This window comes from Hippocampus guttulatus, chromosome 10, assembly GCF_054856545.1.
Source record: "Hippocampus guttulatus isolate MCC_2025c chromosome 10, RoL_Hgut_1.0, whole genome shotgun sequence".
NCBI classification, from domain to species: domain Eukaryota; kingdom Metazoa; phylum Chordata; class Actinopteri; order Syngnathiformes; family Syngnathidae; genus Hippocampus; species Hippocampus guttulatus.
Window position 1 is genome coordinate 3,104,533 of NC_141270.1, and position 26,038 is coordinate 3,130,570.

The window sequence follows — 26,038 nt, forward strand, 5'->3', positions numbered from 1 at the left end:
AATAATAAATAGTCATATGGCGAGCTACCTGTTGTTTACAAGACAAAGAAAAAAAAGTGGATGTTCATTATTTTTGGCAAAAAAATGTGCTTACAATTCTTGTGGATGGAGACTTTTCTAACCCATGGAGTGGTTCCTTTTTCAAATCATCTGTTATCATTCAATCTGTCCGCGTCATATTCACACTCGCTCGTCATTCTCGTGTTTATTTCTCATTTCCAACTCACGAAACGCACGCTGGATTTAACGTGTTACACATTCCCTTTCATTTCAAACCAGGAAATGAAACAAGACAATCGGTGGCGAAAGGAGATTTATTTCCACGTCCAAGATCATCCCTCCTCACGCTCTCCCTCCGCATACAAACAGCTCCATGAACAAAAAAAAACAAAACATAGAAATAGAAAAATAAACATTGATATCAGAACTAGCCATTTAAGAATTTAATTCAAATATACAATTTGCATATAAAGAAACTACAAAAAAGGAGGAAGGAAGTCAATGGCTGTGTTTACATGGACTGAAAGAACCAGTTTAGTTTCGGGAATATTCTTTTTATTATTGGCACTACAACTTCTGGTTGTTGGAAGTCTGTGCTAGGAAACGGATCCATAACAGGGCTGGTTATGATCAAAATATGAGTGTCCATGTAAATGCAGCCCACGTCTTAAAGCTTATTGAGCCTACATTCAGCGAGGGCAGGGACGCATGTATCCTAGTATACACGGCCGTCTCTGCGTCCACTCTTGAGTTGTAGGAAAGAGATGCTAAGCTAAGCTAATGTCGGAGAGCTCACCAGATGGGAAGACAATGGCGGATCAGTGTGCGTGTGTTTTATATTTATTTTTTTAAGACTACTAACCCCTTACTTTCACACTCCTGAGCACAGAAACAACTCAAGTTCAAAATAGTCCCAATATTCAAGGCAAATGCTCTGCGTCCTTTGCGATAGTCCAACGTCTTTCCTTTTCAACTGAGTCGCGATGTTCCTTACCCCTTTTCATTTGTCAACGTCCGCTTCAATTCCTCTCAATCTGCTCGAGGTCCAGCTCTCCCCCGAGCTGGAAAATATCCCTGGATGAGGCGCGGTCGCCCTTCCAGAGGGCGACTTTTCCCTGCGGGGAGCCGGATCTCGAGCCCACGCTACACGCCGAGTCGCTGTCCAGTTCCTCATCGGACGAATCCTTGCCGTCTCTCATCGCCTCCTGCCGCGGTTCTAGTCCCAGCTCGGACACGGCGGTAAATTCCAATTGGCGGTGGCATGACAAGGGCAGGCTGGATTGGCAGCTGTCGAAGAAGGAGAATCCGGGGCAACTCAGGCTCTGGAAAGTCTGGAGTTGCTGCAGAAAAAAAAAATGACGTTAATGTGAGAATGTGGAAGTAATCCAATAGAGTGCGGGCCCGCTATTTGCGCATCTGAAAAGTATTCACATCACTTTTTCCACGTCATGTTAGAGCATTATGGCCAAACGCTGCAAATGCATTTTTTCACATAAATCGCAGAGAAAATAATGTTAATGTTGGAAGAAATAAACATGGATTTATTGTGCTTGTGAGAGGAGCTATGAGCAAAAAAAAAAAAAAAAGTTTAAAAAACGCCAAGACCCGAGCTACTGATCCAGCCACCAAATGTGTCTATCATAAAAATTGTTTAATCAATGAGTGATCCACAGAATGCCGTCCTCTGGAAAGTCATAGTAGGCTACTCCTTTTGTTTGGGGAGGGGAATTTTCATCCTGGGGTTTTCCTGTCACTTTTTTGTGAGATTCGGTTTCGCTTCAAGCTGCCAAAAGTTTCATCTTGTGTTTCATTGAAACTTTCATCGCACATGCGAGCACACGTGCAAAGCCGTGGCCGTTCAGCCAAACTGAATGAAGTCGCAGAAAACGGCAAACTGTATTTTGTTTCCACAATCTCAAGGCGACTCGCCAGTAAGGCTTGGCTTTAAGTTTTTCGACGCTTGACCTTGTTGACGGACGTTCCAGCTGCGCGCAAGTCCTATCACGAGTTACCTCGATACAGGATGAACACCGAGCTCCTCTTTTGACATAAGCAAGACAGAGACAAAGCGGGGCTATGATGGGCGCAAAAAAAACAAACAACCCCCCCCCCCAAAAAAAAAAACATCCAAAATAAATTTCACAAAAATGTGTCTTCTATATGATTGACGGAGTTAAATTAATCTAATAATTTACAAATGTGACAACATTGATTTGCGAAATGGTCGCCTTAAGATAAATACTTTGTAATCTAGTTGCTTTGGATTTTGTGTCCAACATACAAGGTTGTAGGTTGTACCTGAACGTGTATTCATTGTGCTTGTGAGGGAGGTGGGCTACGAGCGGAGATGCCCAGGAGGTGATTTACGGAAAATGTCGCAGTCCTATCAAGAGTTTTTAATTCATAGATCCATCCACTTTAAGTTAATATCAGTCATTTATTTGTGATGAGACGTCACTGTTTATGCTCCCTGAAAAATGTTAAAAACGTCACAGGAACAAGGTTGTAAATGTTTGTTTGGTTTTTTTCAAAAGCAAGTCACAAAGTTAGACGAATAAAGTTGTAATACAGTGCAGTGAGGGGGTTAATAATCTGTGGAGCAGCAGATGTTTGGAGGCACGGGGATGAATAGAAATTAGTTTTTTTTTTTCCCCCCTTCCCCTTGAGCAAGGAACAACTTCCCTGCGGCTGTGCACCAGGAGTCTCTCGCAAACAAAAGCAAATACTTGAGGTGATAACCAGAGTAGTGGGAGGCCTTCGCTGTCTGTCACCGGAATGGAAAAAGGGGGATTTCTACACCCTCTCTCTGTTCAGTTCCCCTGGTATTACTTGACTACTAATTATCCCAGCAGAGGAGGAGGAGGAGGGTAAGAACGGAGGGGAGGGAGGTCGGGAGCTGCTTTGTCACTATGTGCTTTCCATGAAACCCACTGGGGACAGCCTGTGATTTGGGAGGGTCTGCAAGAAGCGGGGGTAACATTTCTGTATTGTGCCCAGCTTTTCATACCACCGCCGCACGAGATACACCCCTTAAGTATACCGCACATGGGCACACAATCGTTGTCAAATTGGGCAGATGGGCCTGGTCAGCCAAATGTTAAACATGGATGAAGAACAGTTCTTTTTTTAATATTAATTCAGTCGTCTGCGTTAGGTTCAGTGAAGACTAAAATAGGTCCTGGGTGTACAGATCCTCTCACAAGGATGGGTTTTAGATCAGGAGTCACCAACATGGTGCCTTTGGGCACCAAATGAATAAAAAAAATTGAAATGAAAAAAATTAAAGTGAGATGCCCCCCCCCCTCCCCGCTATTGTGAAAATGAATAAATGCCATTTACTAGTTAGCTGCATGTAACTCGTGTTTGTGCTGTTCTACTTTAAATCATGCATTGGCGTGAATGTCTTGACTGCGCAAAGGATGACTGACCACTGTTGATACACACACTGAACTAACAAATATGCTCAATTTACATTTAATCATGGTATTGTTTTTACTGTATATGTTATTGTTGCGGGGGGGGGGGGGGGGTTGATCGGCTAAGTCGACCACAAAAAAATTGTTGAATTAGAAAGCAATTTGGTGACTTCTGGTCGAAACCAACACAACCTCAGCAAGGGGGAGGAGCAGGCTAGCGTTTGTGTCACAATTCTGTTGACAGGACTTTGTGTATTCACTGTGCCTCAAAGTGTCGGTGTGTTAGAAGTTTCAATACTGCCATAAAAGGGCACGAAAACAATGCTGACTTTGCTCAACACAATGACAACGGCCTCACCTATGAAGCAAAAGCGCAAAGAAATATCAACAGGGGCTATTTGGAAATCAGCAACGTCTTTGGAATGAGGTCAGTCGAAAAAACGCAAGCAAGCGGGGGCCTCGGAGTGTCTCACAAAAAAGACGTGCAAGGAAGGAATCTTGCACTCATCCCCGACAAACAGATGACACAGCAATGCACTTGCGCATCAATCATTCATCTGCGCTGTACCGAGGCCAAAATGCAGATAAGCGCCGAGAGTTTAGGAAGAACAGAGCGCGGGCTGTTATTTAATGAGACAAACCATTTTACGCAGCGAGTCGCGTCACCGTTCCCACATTGCTGCTCAGCCATGCTCGCCATGTCAGGAATGAAGAGCCATGAGACTGGGGGCGTGTTATTTAATCCAGCGGGAGTTCTAGCATTTACGCAACCACTGGTAGTTTAGAAAATATTAGGGATTCAACAATAAAGGCAACATCGCAAAATTAAAATGGCCACAGTATCGTTGTCGTCATGTCGCGATATTAAAAGCACCACGTGTGTTGACCAGGCCAGGTTATTCTTAATTGTTGCAGTTCCAGTGCCCTCTGATGGTTAGTTTATTCATGTACCGTATTTTCACGACCATTCGACGCACCGTATGGTTGGGCGCAGTCTCATTAATGGGTGCTATTTCTGTATTTTACACATAGACAAAACGCACTGTATTATTGGGCGCGATTTTAAAGTGGTAAAACATACGCCAGTTTAAACATACGGCATGCATGCGCGCACGCTAAAAACACGTTAGCTTGTAGCATACGGTAGCATGCCAAGACATACAGATACAAGCTAAAAACACGTTTTTAAAAAGGCAACGAAGCAAAACGGAGTTCCGTTGTATTTTATTTAGCCATCGTACAATGTACTCACGTTTTTCGATCAATCATCACCCAGAAATCCATCAAAGTCCTCATCCTCTGCATCAGAATTGAACAATTGTGCAAGTACCGGTAATCCATCAAAAACGCCGTGTTCCCTTTCGTTGTCAGTCACTCTCATTGCCATGTGGCTCCACAGAAATGATGCCGGCTTTGCCAAAAACTCGAACAACAGTGCAAGCAGACACGTTCGTCCAAGCAGCCACAATCCATTCGCAAATTGTGGCGTAACTCGCCCGGCGCTGCCTCTCACTCTTTGTAAAGTTGTGTTTGCCATCGATCATTCATTGTTCCCATGCCGCTCGCAACTTTACTTTGAACGCCCGGTTGATGCCGATGTCCAGCGGTTGGAGTTCTTTAGTCAAGCCTCCGGGAATAACGGCAAGCTCAGAGTTCATTTGCTTGACTTGGTTTTTCACCGCTGCTGTGAGATGGGCACGCATGCCAAAAGCATAACCGATGGCTTGAAGTTTGAACTGAGCTTCGTAGGCGTGTCTCTTTGTAGAATTTATTTTCGGGGGTTCTTAGAAACCAAAACCGAAGTTGTTTTGCAACAATGCACATAGCCACACTCTATACAGGTGTTGGTACCTGCTTGTAGCGTCGCTTTAGCGTCCACTTACACGCCCACCCTTCACTCATTGGCGGCCTGCTTCCCCGCATGCCTGTCACTCACGTCTGCCTTTTCTCTCTCTTTCTCTCCATATATGTATATATACACGCCCACCCTTCACTGATTGGCCGACTTCTTTGCCGCATGCCTGTCCACAGTCACTTCCGCCTTTTCTCTATATAAACAGCGTGTCGGCTTTCAGTCAGGTTTTGGAACTCAGCGCATAGACAAGACGCTCCGCCTCATAAGGCGTCCTGTCCATTTTGGAGAAAATTTTAGACTTTTAATGGCGCCTTATAGTCGTGAAAATACGGTAGTTTCATTTGAATTGGGCATGTTTTGGTCACGTACATTGAAGTCATTTAAAACTGAATTGATTCGCAAAGTGTGCGTGTATTAGTAAGTGCGACGATATGAAGTGTGTACTCAGCCGAATACAGCATGGTGAACTACTGAAACAATTAAACTTTGTTTTTACTTCGATGAGCCAATCGCACTTGACGATAAAATTACTGGCGACTGGCCAATGACTTTTCACTGTTGTTACGCCCATTTCTTGAGATTCTTTTTTTTTTTAATAACACCAACTTCCCCACAATATCGTGATATCATATCGTGATATTTGGATACCATTACATCCCTTGAAAATACAGCAGCCATTTCTCCCGTAAAGTGGAGAAAAATTACTTTGGGTGAAACGAAACATCAACTAAAACAGTAAGTTAAACGCAATTTATTTATTTATTGCTTTTGTGACATCTCTCACATCGGAACAGAGGGGTTTGCTTCTACAAAAAAGCTAAAGCCCACATGTACTTTGTAAGAATGACTCGAGAGTAAAACGATGTATTTTCCAATGTACACATATGTCAGTCACAGGCTTGTATGCGTTTTTGTGGCTTTTTATATGGCGACCACCATCTTTGTCGCATTCAGTTGAAGAATCTCTGTCGTACACGACACACAGACAGTGCGAATACGATAACCTTTACACACTGTTTCGAGTCTAGAATATCTACGCTTGTCCAACCTGTGATCAATTTCCTCCCCCTTAATCACTCGCGTGTACTCAAAATATGGGCGGATCTCAAATCCAAACCCCAATCCCCACTTTGAGAAACTCTCGAAGAGCGAGCCGCAATGAGGAGTAGATGTGACAGCTTCCTTGCGTAAATAAGATCGCCCCTCTCCCTCATCCCCTTAAATCACTCGAACGTGGCGGCAAATCACAGCCGGCAGCCCCCCCCCCCCCCTTCCGCAAAAGCGGCGTTGACATTTCATTGAGCGAGTGGCCTCATCTTTGCCGATAAAAGCTCAGCCTCCGTCTGACGGCTGTCCGCAGCCGCTGCAGAGGAGGAAAAAACACGGCGGCCGGCCAAGCTGGAAGGGAAACAGCCTGGCGTGCAAACAACGCGGCCCGATAGCTTGCGAAATTATTCAAGGAATTTGTTTTGAGGATGGGGGCGGGCGTCCTGCGTAAATACCCATGACGGCGGAGCGATCATTGACCAGCATGTCACGAAAGCCCCCGAATTCACAGCCGCCGTCGGGTGACGTGCGGCAGGAAACGAAAGGCCACGTTACTGCATGTTGCGCTGACAGCACACACTGGGGACTTGTTATGTGCTGACCTTCCTCAACCTCGCGCGCACACACACACACACACACACACACGAATATCCACAAAGTTTTGCAGCGACAAACGTGTGTCTCAACCACTTTGACGTGGCAAGAAATTTCACAAACTTTGAAGCTCGTACGATTATGGCGCATCTCAAAAATGTCCTTTCACCCCCCCCCCCCCTCCCAGCCCCCATTTGAAATACAGTCGCTTTTTCCAGCCTCTTGCACATATGGGTGTGTCGACAAAAGGAAATGAAATGAACAAAGATTTATGTCATGCTTGGGAGAATAAATGAATTTTAATGCACGCGGAAAAATGTTAAAAGAATCAAATTGGATTTTGTTCTGGTCGTAATGAAAAGTGAAAGGTTTTACTTGTAAGAATAGTTCTGATATTTTTTTCAATGCTACGAGAACATTTTCATGCGATAAAAGTGAAGTCACAGCGTTGGAAGAGTGCAATCCAAAGACAGTTTGTCACGAGAATAAAGTAGTCATGTGATGAGAATAAATTCGGAACTTTTCAAGAATAAATTCCAAATGCCAGCAGAATAAAAGTTTGATTATTCAATCGTTGTCAAGGCACATTTGTAGATTTGACATTTGTCTTGCAAAATAAAACTTTCCGCCAAATATTTGGACTTTCTTTTATGAGTTCTTTCCCACGGTGTACCCCTTTTTACCAAGTCACCTTACAACAACATGCCAATAAAATCCAGGACAAGTTCCTGACGGTTTCAGAGGTAGTTAAAAAAATTAAATCCGAACAGATAGTTTGGTAGTAAAATGAGTAAGTGCCTTGTTAATCTAGAAGTGAACGTCAGCGGGAATAATCTTTAGGAAGTGTTTGGTTGCTCGGTTCATCTCGCCCGAGACAAAGTCCACTTTATGAGCTTCCTATTGAAATATTGACCAAAAGATGAAATGAGAGATTTGATGCGTGAGGTCAATGCTTCAAAAATCTTACAGCAAGTATCACCGTAAAAAAAATTCCTCGAGTGCCACCATAATTAAAAAAAGGAGTCGTGTAGTTTGGCCTCCCCGCCGAAAGGCCAGAGCCAAGTATTGTATATTATTATTATTATTATTATTGTGAAAGAAAATATGAAGGCAGAATTGGAATTCAAAAATTCATCGAGAAAAGTTCACTTGCATCCCTTTCGCAAAAATGCATTGACCGGTGTGTATTAATGATCCAGTTTAAATGGATTACCCAGATGGTAAAAGTTAAATCTAACTGAACGGTACTTAACAAATGATTACAAAAAAATTGGAACATTTGATTTCGTGTAAAACTAAAGAGATCCTTGCGTACCATTCGTGCTATTCGTACCACATTAAGAAAAAAAAATCACAGAATGAAGTTAACGACAAAACTTCAATTGTGTCAAGCTAGAAAAGATTTGACTCTCACTCTCTGGCACTGGTAGCGTTTTCGACAAAACCCGGCAGCTCTGCAATGAACATTTCGACAGAACGACTATTTACCCAAATGTGAACAAGCTGTGGTTTTTTTTGTTGTTATTTTACAGACAATTGGTAAAAAATTATTCACATGAAAAAGCCGTTTGGACTAATCTTAAATTTGATGTTGCTTCCAAATGCTCACTGTGTAAAACAACATATTTCAATCCATTGTGTATGTCAAATCTCAAAATTCCCATAAACAGATCTGTGTGGGGGAAAAAAACCATGAACAACAGCTACCGAAGCCACCTCCTTTGAAATGTGAACGCAGGCAACGTGTCCGTCTGTTAATCCCCGAGACATCTTTGAAAGCACGGTCCTAGTATGTGACGTGGGAGCATTCCTGCGAGCCGAGGTAACGTCAACGTGATGAGCGTGTGTGTCGTCGCGGCTCGGCTCATTGCCCCGCCTAGCACCTGGCACGATTAGAGGAAACTCCGCGCGTCCAACTTTCGCTCGCCCGCCCCTGAGGGGGACACAAATCTTTAGGAAAAAGAGATTTGGGACCTTGGCCTTCAGCGGCAACTTAATACACCTCCTGATACCTCGATCACATTGCAGTTATTTAAAAAATATGACAGCGTGCAACTGTGCCACATACAACATTTGGAGCAGTTCGGAATTTGGTCCAAATCAGTATGTATCAAATACCGTGATAAAAACATTGAGAATTTTACACCATAATGAAGGCTTTGATACTCGGATGTTGATTGTGGTTTCACGTGTGTAGATCGCTCTTGACCGTTTTGCAAGTCTAAAATTGGCTGTAACAACGTTGGTGATGACCAACCAACCCGACCACAGGATAGTCAGGTGCCGACCTCATCGAGGGCCAGCGCTCTGGCGCTGGGAGGGTGAATTTGAAATCCGGGGAAGACAAGTCCAACGTTTTCTTTACAACTTAGTCATCTCAACTTGTTTCGGCGCAACAGTACGGCACTGATATTAGTCATTCTTCGCTGATGATTAAGAATGTATGACCGCGAGTCCTGTTATATTTCTTTCTTGCGCATTGCGCAGTTTGTGTTCATTCCATTGCTTAAGGGGTTATAGCTAGAGCCAACCGATACTTTTTTTTTTCTTTTTAGGCCAAGGCTGATTCTGATATGAGGATAAAATTATGGTAACTGACGAATTGGCCAATTAATTTAAAAAAATGTAACTTTCTGTTTTGTGTTTAATTTGACAGTAAATCTCAAACTAATAGTGGCAATAATCTTAAAAGCTGAAGAAGTGTTTACGCTTCGCCAAAGCGCTGCTTCTTGTGAAGTGAGTTTGAGCTCACCGCCATCGTAATCCGCTCGTGTCTCAAGTCAGTGCAAAAAAAAAAAAAAAAAAAGATCCCAGAACAACGGCTCATATCTCAAAAAAGCCACATGGTCAGTCCCTTGTAGACATCGTACAGCAATTTCCTGAATGGTATATTGCATCTTTCAACAGTGTTCCAGATGCGTATCTCCCTGCATCAAAGAGTGCATAGCATGAAAAGACTTGAATGCTTCCATTTGAGAAGCGAAGGGCTCATTTACAATCACTGATTGCTGGGGCCAAGCATAACTTCAATTGGGTCTTGCGGCTTTTCTGTCCACAATCACTTCTTCTCTTCTCTCTCTCTCTTTTCTTTTTTTAAATATAATTTGACCACTGTGTCACTGCGATAAGAGCCAGATTGCTGCAGGAAATGACAAGTATGAGGGTGGGAGAAAATGGACCTCAAGGGGGCCCAACCTTTTGGATTTACCCAACAGACGCGATGAGAGGTTAACCCAAGCCTGGTTCTTTTTCGAGTGTGTGGCGTTAAGCGGCATGACTGAACATGAGGCATGTTCCATGAGTAAGCACCACTCCCTCCGTCGGATATTTAAAAAAAAAACACTTCAGATGGTTTAGTTGTGAAGATTTGGTTGAATGATCGAGAACATTCATTCTGATCAGATTGATTTACTGACAAGTTTTGATTGATTTAAATGACAATATCTTTTGGGGTGGGGTTTTTTTCTGATGCTAGTTTGCATTGCAGACTTTGTATCGGTCTGTCGTGGTGAGGAAGGAGCTGAGCCTTTCTCAATTTACCGGTCGACCTATGATCACGAGCTATGGGTCGTGACCGAAAGAATGAGATCCGGGATCTTAGAGGCCCAAATGAGTTTCCTCTGCAGGGCGTCCGGGCTCTCCCTTAGAAACAAGGTGAGAAGCTCGGTCATCCCAGAGGGGCTCAGAGTCGAGCCGCTTCTCCTCCACGTCGAGATGAGCCAGATGAGGTGGCTCAGGCATCCGATTAGGATGCCTCCTGGACACCTCCCGCCTGCTGAGGTGTTCCGGGCACGTCCCAGCGGCAGGAGGCCCCCGGATCGACCCAGAGAGACTAGTGAAAAAAAGAGTTTGGACATCCCTGATTTACTGTCTTCAGTGAACCTAACATATGCTTTCGGGATGTGGGAAAGCAAGCACAGGAAGAACGTGCAGATTTGAACTCTGACCCCGTCACCTAAACAATGTTGTGTAAATCCAGCCTGCTGTTTAAATCCAAAGTACTTTCATCACGAGACCTCGGCAAATGTTTTCCTGTGTGCGTTTTGTCTGCGCGCGTCAGCCAATTGCAGCTCACCTGAGTCATCTTTGCCAGGTCCAGCGAGGGCCTTTGCTCCTGGGCATCCTCTGGCCTCCGCCGCTTCATCCCGATCTTTTTGTCGTTCAGCACGCAGGGCTGCGACCTGCTACGAGACAGGCACCCCTTCCCGTCGCCTCTCTGGCCGGACCGCCGTCCCAGTTCCGGGGTGGAATCCGGAGAGCTGGCCTCTGAAGCTTCTTCCCTCTGGAGTTGGGGCAGGCTGATCTGCTCGTGGGAGAGGGAGAGAGGTCGCAGGCAGTGGCCACGGTAGGACTGGGGGAATTGCGAGCAGGGCGTGGTGGGGGACACGGGGGAGGCGGTGAAGTGCGGGTGGGCAGGCAGTCGCTGGTTGAAGAAGGGCAGGTCCAACGGTCCGTCCGTGGAGATGCTGGTACGAGAAGGAAAACTGAAGCTGGAGCTACGCTGCATGGCGAGGCAGTGTCCACCGGAGAACCCCCCACCGGCACGGACGCTCCCGCCACTGTAGCACCTTCGCTTCTCCACCGCCGTCCACACACGGGAGCCCTGAGGTCGCCACGACGAGCGAAAGCCGCCAAATTCGTCGGACAGTGACAAAGAGCGACATTGGCGCTTGCTGGGGGGCGCCGTGGGCGCTTGGCTCGTGGCTACAGTGGTGTAGGGCGAAGTGCTGGGGGGAGCGGAGGGGCGGGCATTGCTCAAGGTGCCGTCACCCAGGCTGAGATCTCTGATCAGGCTGGTGATGGCCATGGCAGCGCCCGGTTCCTTGGCCCAGGGGCGTCCGCCCGGTTCGGGCATCTCATCCCACAGGCTCTCCAGACTGGTACCTGACTGGAAGCTTAGCCCTGGGTTCAGCCATCGGTCTGCCTCTGCAAAAAAATAAAAAATAAAATCAACACACCACAAAAAACTTGAAAAAATCAAATTCAAAACACGCTGTAGTGTAAATGCCAGATAAATTGTTGGCGATAATACGAGGCCTGAGCTGACGTCATGTTGTACCTCTGTCGGCAGCAAACCAGTCAAGAGTAGACCAATGGCGCCTCACAAAGCCTCATTCATGATCACAGTCAGCGTGAAAAAACACATCACTCTTCCTAATCTCAAATTTAGGCCGACATGGTTCAATGACTGCGATGATTTACAGTCACCACGATTCAGGCACCCCTCGTGATACGTGAAAGGCACCGCTCCCAAAGTACAGTTCAGTTGTATTTCACCTTTTACGGCAGCATGTTTGCATTTAATCCATCCATCCCTGCATTTAATCTTGTTTTTTAAAACTTTTTATTTCCTAAAATGGTTGCGAACCACTGGTCTATATTGTCAAGGTGGTTTGAGCCACGGAGCCAAACAAGATGGCTTTTCTCACCCTAATCCTGTCCATTTTGGATCATGTTCTCTGACGCCGGCCTGTAAATGGTTTCTTTTGGCCAGACCATTTAAATGCAGCAACGGCCTGACAGGAATGTCACGAAAACAACACAACAAAAGAGACGACTTCAAAAGTGTCTTGTGACGCCCGAATGAACGAGGCACGCCATGCAAATCCCTCGCCACACGCCTCTAAATGTCAACACCCGCAAAGAAAAAGAAGAGAAGACGAGGGGTATTTTTAATCGAAGGAAGTGTATTGTTGCGAAGCTCCCGTGAGAGCGTAACGTGCATTGTAACATGGAGCAGGTGCACGTCGATCACGAGATGTTGTCGAGAGGAGAGGAAGTGAAAGCCAAATACAGCGGAACCTCTTAGTTGGAACACGATCCGTTCTGGCACACTTGCAGTTGCGCTGAAAGTCGGTTTAAGATGACCAACAGGACTACCTCACAATGTAGGCTCAATATTATGATCGCAATAATTTACATTTTTAAGAAGTTTTAAAAGGCATTTGAATACATTTCGAATAATTTTAACTGAAAAATGACGCCAGTCTGTTTTGTTTGTGTCGGTGGCCTTTTTGAGACTTATTAGCTTCACGAAGTTCATCAAGACCTTCATTTTGGATAATTAGATGCATGTTGTTTTTTTTAAGAATCCACCAACAACCACTAAGTAATATTTTAAGATTCTTGTCTTTCACACAAGTATAAAAATAAGTTAACTATTGTCTTCCTTGACTCTGATAGCACTGCATGCCGTCGTAAGTGAGCCAAGAGACCCTGTAATACTGTAACATTAACGGTCATAAAAGTGTAACAAGTTGAACATTGTTAATATTTAATATATTCCATCTTAATTATAAGAGCTGGTGCAAAGGTTATTGACACGTCTCATTTTAAGACGTCCAGTGCGTAAAACAGCTCAACGTGTCTGGTGATGCTGCAGTCTTTGACTGCGAGTGCATACATTACGCAAGTCATGCGTCACACGGTCAGTTTTTAAACATCGCCGTACAAGTGTAAAAAGAAATTAACAGCAGTGCCACCTAAAACCTGTCCACTACAACTCTGACAACACAAAATTGACACAGAGAGTGAAGCTGCAGTTTGGATGAGAGTCTGTTTAAGTCAGTGGTTTCCAAACTACGGCCCGGGGGCCATTTGCAGCCCACCATCAATTCTTCAGCGTCCCGAGACATGACCCAAAAAAACGTTTTTCTGGTTGCATGTCTTTTCTGACATCTCCGTTTTGCGCAACTTGAGAGACATGAAGACACGAATGGCTCAAATGACTACAAAGTAGGCAACTCACCAGCACTTCCACAAGAGAAGAGGGTCGTCCCTCTGCTCATGGTGTGGTGCTCACGCTGAAAAGAAGCCAAAAAGTATCAGAGAACCGAATGTATGCAAAGGGATAACCCAATATGAATGGCTTGATTGAACCCCAATTTGGATACACGTTATCCACACCTTGAAGAGTCACAGTCAAACGTGAACGTTTGTGTTTAGAAACTGTTTGGAATCTATGCAAAGAGTATCACATTCCAGTGGAGAGGTGGCTAGAATACTGCATTCCAAACCAGTGGCCTATATGTGACGCATGCCTCAGAATTATCATTGCTCTGGAAAAAAAATTCATGTAGCCATATAATTGTCACACGCCAATGAAAATAAAACATCTAGCTTTGAGTTGCGGGTGAGCTGCAGCCTATCCCGGCTGGCTTTGGGATCTGGCACATCCTGGATTGGTTGTCAGCCCATCTAGAAGGCACATATAAACAAACAACCGTTCCGACTCACACCCGTGCACAATTTAGTGTTGAATGAAACTTCATATTTTGCGGGTGTGGAGAACCCTTGCAAAACCCTTCCCAGGCACTCCCGCCTTTCAGGTCCTCCTTGTAGCTCCTTTAACACGCACGACAATACATCATGTTACGCAAAACTAGTGAACCAAACGTGCAGCCCAAAACATGACACCTGATTTTCTGTACACCCCTCAGGAAGAAGACAACATTGTATGCAAAAAAAATTAAAATATACGGATCAACTTACAACAAAGAATAACATTGTTTCGTTTTTTTGTCCTTAACCGAGAAGATTTAAAGTGGTGCTGCCTAAAATTAAAAACAATCATAATAACAATGATTGTGCCAGTGCAACTTACTTAAGGAAACACATATTTAATTTTTAATTTTTTTTAAAGATGTTCTGCCTGGTTCACACACATTATTTATTGACAAATTTATATTGTCCATAGGTGTCAATGATTGTTGGTCTCAACATGACCCGAAACTGACTGGCACCCGGTCAATGAGGACAAGTACCATAAAAAATGAATGCATGGATGTTCTATTTCATGCGATGTATCAAAAAGCATATTGATTTAGCCTACAAACGCAGTACAACCAACAAAGGTCTGTGTGTGTGTGTGTGTGTGTGTGTATACACAAAGGCCATTGTGCATTTCACTTATGGAATAATGGCTGACACGTCGCCCAACAGGCTGTTGTTATGCAAATAACAGCCAACTTACTCAAGAGGAAAATGCCATCCGATCCATTGATACCCTGCAAAATGGTCCATCAATGAAGACTCTTGTTCACATTTTGGCTTCTATTAACTTAGTTTAAGTCCAGTGGTGGAGGTTTCCTTGCGATCGTGGCGTGCGCAGAGGAAGGTTTTTGCCTGCACACTCCTGTCTTGTGATCTGTCAGTTCACTCGTTTGCAACAGGGTGGCGGCTTCTTTTGCACACGAGGGACAAAAGAGAAAATGCAGAGGGAAATTACGGGTGACTCACGCTGAGGTTATCACTAGCGCAAGAACAACAACAAAAAAAACAATAAACAAAAGACAAAATATGTTTTCTTTGGTGGAAAATGGTGCCGATGGCTTTGCGGGGCAATCCAAAACCTGTATACAGACACGTATGAAACGTTTATAGTGAAACCGCACTTTGTGACTTATCTATTTTCTATGTCTTTTTTTCCACTTCACTCAAGCGGCGATCCGTCTGAAGTTTACAACTATAATATTTTGTCTTGCAAATGTGGAATCAAAAAGTTCGTAAATTTGGGCACTTTTAAGGTCAGGTCCAAGTGTATCGGACTATTTGCAACAACTTGTGAGGTCGCTAAATAAATATAAGGATTCAAGATTAAAACGCAGCATGGCTCCGGCTTGTTGCTACATGCAGCGGCTGTGGGATGACATGAAGTGGTGATACTCATCTGACAAGGGATAAGTAGCTGCTAACATTACGCTGATGTGCTGTCAACCTAAACTGACGTACATGTGCAACAAAATGACAGACGGTCAAACGCAGAGGTACGCACGAAATACAAATTTTCTATAGGCAATAAACACAAAAGACTTTTTTTTTTCCTCCATGGAATAATCTTTTGAAGTTGGGCAGCACGGTGCGCTAGGGGTTAGCTTGTCTGCCTCACCGTTCCGAGTTCGAGTCTTGGCCAGCGATAGGCTGGCGAGCAATGCAGGATGCGATCGAGGCTTCCACTCACCCGCAAAACGAATAAAGGGACAAGCGCTGAAGAAAATGGATGGATGGAAAGAATTTGGAAAATTCAGATAACGACTAACGACACGTAAAAACACCACCCTGCGATACCAAATGAAACCGCTGGCGTTTTGAAAACAGAGTCCGCATTCTTCCCAATGGAGGTCGTGTCGTCAAAAAGGCCAAAGAAAAAAGCAAAACGGTCCAACTCTCGTCTCTTACCGGCTGTCGTTCGCTGCTCTTGGGCCTTACATCATTGACACCCTTCTTCTTTTCCAGGCTTTTGGAGAAGATGATCACCATGGTAACGCAGCGCTCTTCACAAGTCTCATCGGGCAGAGCAACAGGAGGCCACGGGCAGTCATCTTGGGCGAGGGTCCGAGACGGGCTGTCACTCAGTCAACTGGCACCTCCCATTTAAGCCAAAGAGCAGGTAGGACGCCCCTGGCACTTGAGACACTCTCTGTTCGGGACAAAAAGACAAATATGGAAAGTTCTTCTGGAATCGTTTCAAACATCTGTACAGTGGCGATGCTATGCAGGCATTGTCTTCTGGAACAAAAACAATTCCACTGTGATGCTGGCATGTGAGATATTAGATAACACAAAGCAGGTATGAGCGACACAATTTTCCAAAACATGATCCATATCTGGACACCATTCCTCGAATGGCATAATTGTGGCCATGAAGTTACAAAAATTGCTTCGCATTCACTCCGCGGCTAGCTTAAAGTGCTACCTTGGCTCAAGGGTTTAATTCGTTCTTTGACCAAGCTTGTCAAGTCAATTTAGTCGTATAGCAAATCAATTTTCACCACTTAAATGAATAAAAATGCCATTAATCCGTTCCGGCCCTGAAAAAAAATAAAATTAATAAATGTACGTGCTTCTAAATAAAGACAAACAGCACTGTTCTGTAACATAAAAAAAAGGGCAACGTAGGAACCAATAAATTTAGCTGAGGACATCTAGCAAGACTCACGCCCAAAATACACACAATTTTAGTGTCTGTTTTCCTTGGCCAAGATTTGTTTCAGTTTTGCATATAAATAAACTCATTAACTCCTTGTCAGAGTCAACAAAAGTTAGCACGCATCTAAAGCGGCTAAGTAATGCTGTCGGCTATTTGATTCGCAATTGTTTCTTTACAAAACAGCCTCTGTAGTTTGATGCGATTTTATAAGGTGCTTTGTTTTTTTTTAACTTAAGACAACAACGCGTGTTTAAGTCGGGCTTCTTCTGCTCCCCCTGGAGGTCTAACAGTGCAGTTCAGGACATCGTTCTTCCAACATCATGTGATGTTTTGACGACGCCTACAGCCACAAGTGCTTCATCCTTTTCCACAACACGCATCCAGATTTTTCCGTTCATTAAAATCCTGTTTTAGGAGCCAAATGAGTACTCCCTCAAGCTAAAAGCTGACGTACGCTTAAACTGCTTCCTCGGCCAAAACATGTGGAGAAGCAAACATGGGGGGAATCATTTGGCCAATCCTGGGTACAGGCGGCATGGCGAAAGATGTGGTCCAAGGCGCTTATATGGAAGTGTGGTTTGTTTCATGCACACATTGTGGCTGCAAGCAGCCGTGGTTGCTGTAAAAGAGGTTAACCCTTCGTTTTTTGTTTTTTTTAGTCATTTTGGTTTAGATGAATGAGTACGGCTTGAATTTGACAGATCTATTTTGATGTATATTGTTAAGAATGCCTATGATCCCTAAATTAACATAAAAGTGCAAAGCCGCACCAAAATCTCATTTACAGTATAACGAAAAAGACAACAGCGACATACATTTTACACATAAAAGATGTAAAATATTTGCGGCATGCTTTGAATGGGGGAAAGAAAAATTGTGCCGTTTGGTGGACAAATTAAAAATTATTTGAATGAATATACAAAACAATTTTTTTTTTTACATCAAAAGTAACTTCTGCTTATCAGGGAAATTCTCACTTCAACTTTGAATGGGGAAATGTGGTCTCACCGGATGGGCAAAGATGGAAAATCTGAACAGAAGCTAGAGTGGCAATTTTTATATATTTTGTCATTTTAATTGCTTTCGGGAAGAGAACCACACCAAGCTAATGGCGTTGGCAGGCCCGCCTGTGTAACGTGCCTACCTGTACACGTTGAGCGGAGGTTGCCACACTTATAAAACACGCCAGTGCGAGATTAGGTATTCCGCACACAGATTTCATACCGGCTTGTGTTACTTTCCATGTCATCTCTTGCAACCCCATGACCACACTCAAAATGTTTTACTTTGGCGAGGCCTAAACCAACTGCCAGCATATGACTCCCATTAGCTCCATTTATCCCGGAAAGTCAGTGGAGCACAACGGGGCCTCTCGCGGGAATAGAGGGCCCGTGTTAGCCTTCTTGTTTGGAGTAAAGAACGGGAATTTTTTTTGTTGATCGGTGTGTGATTACTTCGGCTGATTTGGACTGACAGTGAGTAATGGGCGAAACCCACGAGTGGGTTTTCGTGCGAATGTTGGGGAGCGTGGCGTTTTCATGCAGGAGTTTTACAATACAATACATCTTGACTTAGCGCTTTCACAACAGCTGCAGTTGCAAGCGCTTTACCAAACATTTTAACAGAAAATAAAAACAACACAACAGAACACAACATAAAACGTGGACAATAATACAATCGGAACACCTATTCCTGCATATGCCTTGTGTTTCTTTTTGAAAGAGGAGCGGTCTCCTTTTTTCCCTATTGTGCAACTGGACACAAATGCAAGGCAGTTGCCGGAATGTGTTATACTATCACCGCAGTGTCCTAGACAGTAACCAGAGAGTGGAGGACACATACCGGAACATGTTAAATAGCTACCTTAACGTGTTAGATATTTACCAGGTCGACGGCGACGGGAACATGTAAAACAGTGAACATTTTGCTAGGGAGTTACCAGAATGTTCCTGACACTTGCCGCAATGTGCCGGACAGTTAGCGGAATGGGCTGGAGTTTCTTAGACTTTAAAATGCGCTAGTTAATGAAACATATTAATCAGTTATAGGACTACACTACCGGATTGTGATATGGTAGCTACAGGAATTGCTCCTAACAGGTTCGAGAATGTGCAAGACAGTTACCCGAATCGACCAGATAGTTAACAATAAAGTGTTAGACAGTTACGAAAACGTGCCGGGCTGTTCCTGGAATGTACTGGGCAGCAATCAGAATGTGCCAGACAGCTACCGGAATGGCCAAATCACTGGTACGTGCCAGACAGTTTCTGGAACATATTCGACAGCGATGGAACATTTTAACAGTTACCAAAACGTGCTAGACAATTCCAGGAATGTACTCGTCAGTTACCGAAGGACACTTGCTGGAGTGTTTTAGACGCTTACCACCACGTGTTACACTCCAATTAGCTGTATTTATCCCTAGATGAAGAAGAAGGGGAAAAAAAATCAGTGGAGCACAACTGGGCCCCTCGCAGGAAAATAAAGCCTGTGCTAGCCTTCGTGTTGGGAGTAAAGAACGGGAATGTTCTAGCTGATCGGTGTACTATTACTTTGTCTGATTAGGACTGACATTGAGTAATGGGCGAGGCCAACAAGTGGGTTTTAGTGCAGGAGTTGGGGAGCAAGACTGTGACATGCAGGAGTTTCTCCTATTGTACGACTGGACATGCCGTGCCTGTCTTTAAGCCAACTGTGAGCGAGGGTGCGCGCGTGTGTGCGTAATGACTGGCAAGCAGGGGGTCATGGGAGAGGGCAGGGTGCAAATCAGAAGCCCCGAGCCATGCTTACTTAATGAAGCGGCTCGCCATGATAGAGAAACCAGACCCCAATGGTGAAAGAAGTGTCGTGAGCCCATACTCCGGTGACGACGGATTACATCAGCTAGCTCGTCAATGATCCTCTCCTCTCCTTCGCTACCGATGACACCGAATGCTCACTCTTTCGTGTTTGTTTGCTACACGGTGTAAAGGGGGTGAGGGGGAATGGGGTATCCACGTGAATATGGTTTTCCTTACCATAACAAAATTATATTCAAAAGATAAATGCTCGGCAATTGTTCAAATGTGCTAGACCATAAATGTCAAACTCAAGGCCCGGGGGCCACATCTGGCGCGCCACATAATTTTATGTGGTCCACGAAAGCAAAGCAAAAATCGCTGAAACCTCTTCAAAAAAATTCTAATTCTCAGTTGTAATAAATAAGAGTGACACTGTATGCATTTTCTTGTTACAGTAACTTAAACAATAGATGGGGGGGGGGGGGGGGGACATTATTCTTGACTTCTTTATATGGTTTCAGTCATAATGGCCCTCCAAGGGAAACTGTAAATAAAATCTGGCCCGAGTTTGGCACCCCTGTGTTAGACAGTTAGCAGAATGTTCTCCAAATGTTTTTATTATTGCTCGTCAAACACCAAAATGCCACATAGAGAACTGGAAAACTGTTACTTCCCACTGTTGAGCTACAGAAATGAAATGATCTCAGGAGGTCAACCCACTATTTGGCATTAGAGTTTTGCCTTGGCAGAGGCCTGCGGTTTAACGAATGCTCTCATTTGATCTGTGGAATCGTGAAGAAATACGGTTGCCAGGCAAGCCAAGCCACGAGCGCAACACTTATCGAATTTCTAAGTAACGCAACCGCATGTTTCAAAAGAGATAAACAACGGCTGTTGTAAACGTTCATACTAGCCTCAAAAATTTGGTTTGTTCACTTCCACATAAGCTTACGATGACCTGTATTACCAAATAAATCAAATTATATACAGTATATAACAGTCCCGTTTCTTGTCTGGCTTTGCAAAGGATGTCAGGGCTGCTCGCTGTTACATCACGTCAGATTAGAGCTAAACTGAAGGGAAGCTTCATCACTAAATGGGAACAAATCTACCGCTAGATCGCTCCAGATTCAATTGGGCCTCATCAAATCGAGTGGTAATTCCAGTCGGATTTGTGTACGCCGGGCAAGAGTGCAGACAGCGGCTCTTGGCTCATAAAGAGCAAGAGACTGGGGAGGGCACTGCAAAGGGCAGCTAAGATAATGTGGCTCCTTGCCTGAGCTCAGAGTTGTGCGGGCAGATCAATAGCCACCTATTTGGGGCCCTGTGAAGCCCTCTCAGGAGGGTGTTTTGTGCCCATCGGCGATTGGCTTGACCTACTGCATACTTGTGCAGAGCGTATCTGGTGTTAAGACTTTGATCGGTGGCTGCAGCCAGTGGGGGGGGGAACAAAACAAACAAAACTACCATAAAGTTACCATAAAGTGCTAGACAGACACAAGAGTGAATTAGACATTTTAAAGAACGTGTTAGGGTGTTATGAAAATGTGTTAAGAATTTACCATAATGTGCTATACAGTTACCCCGATTGTTTTGGTTGCTGGAATAAGCGACACATGTAACAGAATGTGCGAGACACTTATTAGAGGCAGTTAGCGGAACGCATTGGACGGTTACTGCAGCATGCTAAGCAGTTAGCGCAGTTTGACATTTGCTGGAATAGCAAACAGTTCCCTCGATCATTACCGAAACATAAAATTACCTGGGTGTGTTACAGTTTGCAGAATGTACAGGACAGTTACTGGAACGTGTTCGATGGTTACTAGAATGTGTTACAATCACAGGAATGTGCCAGACCGTTGCTGGCAAATGCTCGGTAGTTACCAGAATGTTGTCATGGAATCAAAATAAGAGCAACAAAAACAAAGGTTTCGAGCACAAGTGGCTGTTTTTGTCGGTATGCAAGTGGGACCCATTATTTTCCTTCCAAGTCCGCAGGGTGGACCATCCATTCAGAGTGAACTCGCAGCCACCTCACTCACCAGCCGTGAGGTGCGGGTCATAAAGATGGTTCCTAGAGAGGTCAAGACATACCACTGAAGGCTCAGACCATCACCCCTAGTATCCAGGCGGGTAGAGGGGGTTACATCGGCCCCGGAACACTCACTCCATCTTCACAAGTAGTCAAACAATGAGGCCAAGATCATTTTTACTTGTCATTTAATCAATGATGTGCTTGAGAATCAACCTTTAAAAAGTCCAGCTGTACTTCTCAGTGCTGAGTGAGCACAAAGAGCGAAGACACAAATGGGAACACTTTTCCCGTGCAGCGCAAGGATGTGAATTCCTTTGAGGTCATCACATTCAGAAGAGTCATTAAACACGATGCATTTCTTAACTTTACGGCATCATCCGGAGGGCTGTGTCCAATACGTTGCCCAAAACATACAGCATAAGCATCCAATGTTAAAGTAATACTTCTCTGACAGTGTCAATTAAAACCAAGGTATTATTTGGGTCATGGCAGAAGTTTGCAAACAGCTCTTGTTTCGATCCCATGTAATGTAGAGAGGGCTAAGTATTTATTTGATCCCTTGCCGAATTTGAGCGCTTGCTCACAGAAGTTGGATCTTCACTGTTGATGGTTGTTTACCGATTGTGCTAATAGACAGCATTTTGAGTCATGAAATGAGTACAGTAGTTCTGGCCCCCACAGACTGACTGGTGCCGGCGAGGCAGACGGCTGCGCGCCAATCACTGAACAATTCCGATTTCAAACGATCGTGTGTAAAAGACTGGGTGAGAAGGTGGCAACCCATTATTCCAAAGTGTAGGACACACAAAATGACCATCAAATGCCCTTGATCTGAGCTACATTCGGAATTGTTGAGAGAGTCATTCATAAGCGATGATTCAGAGTCACCTATTACCGTCATTACCATCATAAACAAACCAGCCATAGGAATTGACAATTGTGTCTCCCGCCCCTGCAAATCGAACTTGATGAAACTATTACGAAAGTCGCGATATCACTCGTGCACTTGTGAGGTGCCTCAAAACAGAACAATGAAAACCCAAAGTTTGTTACATGCGCCGCCGCGCGGTTTGCCAAGCTGTCGTGGCGGACCAGCGAGCTGCAAAACACACCACAAGGCCCTCTATGTGGTGTGTAATGTATTCGGGGGGTCGAGACCCCTGTCTCAAAGTGGGGCTTATTCAAAGTGAAGCCCTGACGTGCTTGACAGGCGCAAGATCAGGTGTTTTACTTTTGAGTGCGAGGAGGTAACACGGGGCCCCCTTTGTCCCAACCGCGGTGACCCCCACATGCCTGGACTCTACATATACCAGGTACCTCCCTCGCTAATTACACCATCCCCCACTCCTCGCTATGAATCTTTGCCTTTCCTGCCTGCGGTTTCCGTCATTATCCGCGAGGGCCTCTTCAGTTGCGTGCACACTAACCAGACGCTGGCCGGCAAGCGCTCCCAATCTCGCAGCTCTAAAAGTGGCGAGGCGCCTGCTGCAAGTATGCTAAGCACAAACAACAAGCGACGACGTAAAACCTCACAGATAGTTACATAAGATGACGTGTATGTCACGGTTGTGTGAAGCGAGAAGATTGTTGTTTGGAGAAGAAAAATCCCATGAGCGGCATGCCACCGCCCCTTCCATTCATTCGCGAGGGGGCTCGGCCAAGGACCCTCTGACTGCACAGCATCGTGAGAAGAACAAGACGGATGTGTACAGGAAGGCTCGGGGCTTTCTGTGTGGCCTCCGCATGTGCTTTTCTAAGCTCTTAAGCCAAATAAATCACCATTTTGAGGGCTTCGCCATACTCAGAAACTCACCAATTTCCCCTCGAGCCACCGCAACTTTTTAAAATTCTGCCCTCGAAGCCAGTTTTGTTTAGCAATACATCACTTGGTTGGCCTGACCCACAAAAAAAGTCTCACAAACACAAATACACGGGAAGTCAGCTTCTTTTTCTTTTCTTTTTTTTTGGTGAAGCTGCCATTTTAGCGTCATTTTTGGCCATTTCCTGAGCATCTCACAGATTTATCCGACAATTTTTGTCCCAGGGTTATGTCAAGTGTGAACCACATAAGATAAGATAGGTTACACTAAATTGTGAAAATGAATGTTGGCCATTTTGTTTTAAAGCTACCATTTTGGGATCATTTTGGCTATTTCAAAACCGTCCTTCAAAGATCCGAGCAAAATGCAAATTGATATAAGTAAACCCATTAAAAAGAAAAGTCCCAAGAACCGGTGACCGAAATGACATGGAAGTCGGCCAATTTCTTCTGAAGCAGCTCAACATTCGGCTCATTTTGCCCATTTAAAAGGCATGTCCTCAAGATTTTGTCCAAAGTGATCAAGTTGTGTTTCTGGTCATTAAACAATATTTATTTAAAGAGCTTAAGGCGTTAAGTGTGTTGGCTCTCTAAACATTAACCGCACCGCTTTAAATCCTGCGCTTTGTTGATCTCTGATTTGCAGATCCGATCTCCTTTTCGGTGAGCTCAGCAGTTGCAAATGTTGTTTGCAAAACACTTTGCAGGTGTATGGAAAAGCTGCCAACATGCAAATCTCCACTCAACCACGCCAGCCACTTGGACTGACACATGTCCCCTCCGCCCCATCATTCAAAGCAGGATCGTCAAGTCGGGACTCTTTCTCTCGAGTCTGAGCTTGCATCATGCGAAACTCTCGCATATGAAATGTCAGCTTTGTATGAAGAGGGGAGGCTGTTTGAGGTTAACTGTATAGGAGCAGAGCACAAAAGAAATTGCATAACTGGCGGAGAACAGGTTCTCAATGTAGGCCGTCGACAATTAACCTATGTGTGCCACACAATGGAGGCTTTAATTTGGCGAGGCTGCTCCAGCCAGCGCCAGTGTTGAATACACAAACACACGACGCTGCCTCGTGATGGCTGATGAGTAAATTAGGACAATCCACTGAAACCACGCACACCGTGATAACACATTAGCTCACTTGTACTCAGTTTATGCACACGCCCTGTCACTTACTTACACAGCGACCTGGTAGGGACGGGTTGTAAATAAATATGTGTCGGCGTGGAAGTGCTAAAATGTCTCTAGATTCTGCAGTGAGCATGCCAGGCCAGTAGTTGGCGACCAACTTTACACAAAACTGTACTGGAAGATGGCGCCCGAGTAGGCAGACTTCGGCAAGTGCTCTTCAAGAGCCTTGCTTTTTTGTTCTTTTTTGGTGTTTTTGTCTTTTGTTTTGTCACGTTGTTTGTTGTTTCATCGTGTGGACCTGATATGGACTGTTTTCAGCGTTTTTTTGGCCACGACATTCGTCAATGGAGAAGTATCTGTGCTTGGTGGTTGCGCCTTCTCGGCAGCACGCCTGTACTAGCACAGATTTTGATTGGGAGGAATGTCGACGCCATTGACTGTCAGTGCTGGACAGACCTGGGGCGCTTGTGTTTTTTGCGCCTGTAATGGGCAGCATTTTTCACAACCCCGTTTTGTTCAGTGGATATGTCGGCGCTGTTGGACAGTCAGCGTTGGTGCGGCTGGATGGATGGCTGCTGAAGTTGAAGTTGAGGATGAGGAGAGAGGAGCATTGGTGCAGAGCGCCGATGCGTATTTGGAACCAAGAGTCGCCGCTTGGAATTGAAATGGATTTCCATGGGACAGGAGAAGTGAACCGATCTCTTTTTTGTCAATGGATGCTACAGCTTCCTGTTGACTTTGAAACTTAGCTTGTAGCCGACGTGTGCACATTTTGAGCATGACGTCTCTGATCCACTGGTTAAAGGACACTTTGATTCTCTCCTCTTTCATCTCAAACTGCTTCAAACAACAAAGCGTGACGGAAAAGTGGTTAGGAGTGCACGACTGTCCGTGTTTTATGTTATGTTTATTATTTTACTTTATGTTAACTGTTTTGTTAAGCGCTTTGTTACAGCTGCCGCTGTTGTGAAAGCACTATATAAATCAGCATGTATTGTATTGTATTGTATTGTATTGTAAAAAATACACATGTAGGAAAACTTTATGCTGACAAATATTTGCGTTTTCAGATTCCTGAAATGCTATTTTCATGCCAATGAGCACGACATCACCCCCAGCATGCTTTTCATCTTTTAGAGAACAGGTGTCAAACTCAAGGCCCAGGGGCCAAATCTGGCCTGCCTGGTCATTTTACGTGGCCCGCGAAAGCAAATCATGTGTGTCAATTTGCTAAAATATGTACCGAAATGTCAAAATTGTCACATGTAATAAATAACGTTGATATTTTGCAATCATTTTGTTACCCGGTTTGGACTCACTTGAAATATAATTTAAAAAACTATTAGAATTGACTGATTTCAAAATTAGTAATCTATTAATTTGTTGTGTACAAGTCATAATTTTGTGGTGTCGCTGTCATAACGGCCCAC

General features: G+C 44.5%; 1 protein-coding gene across 2 annotated transcripts in view; it reads right to left on the reverse strand.

The window, feature by feature from the left end:
• Positions 1-296: 296 nt before the first annotated feature.
• LOC147198916 (protein FAM53B-like) overlaps positions 297-26,038 on the reverse strand; it is a 31,060-nt gene continuing 5,318 nt past the window's right edge. The window contains exons 2-5 of one of the 2 annotated variants that reach the window (XM_086121981.1): positions 16,090-16,330; positions 13,661-13,715; positions 10,988-11,838; positions 297-1,340 (exon numbers count right to left, since the gene is read on the reverse strand). In XM_086121981.1, the coding sequence (XP_085978107.1) occupies positions 1,020-1,340; positions 10,988-11,838; positions 13,661-13,715; positions 16,090-16,170 (1,308 nt within the window). In that variant the 5' untranslated portion in view covers positions 16,171-16,330 and the 3' untranslated portion in view covers positions 297-1,019. Of the gene's footprint in view, positions 1,341-10,987; positions 11,839-13,660; positions 13,716-14,884; positions 15,056-16,089; positions 16,331-26,038 lie in introns of those variants that run through there. The other variant, XM_086121982.1, reaches the window with a different exon arrangement.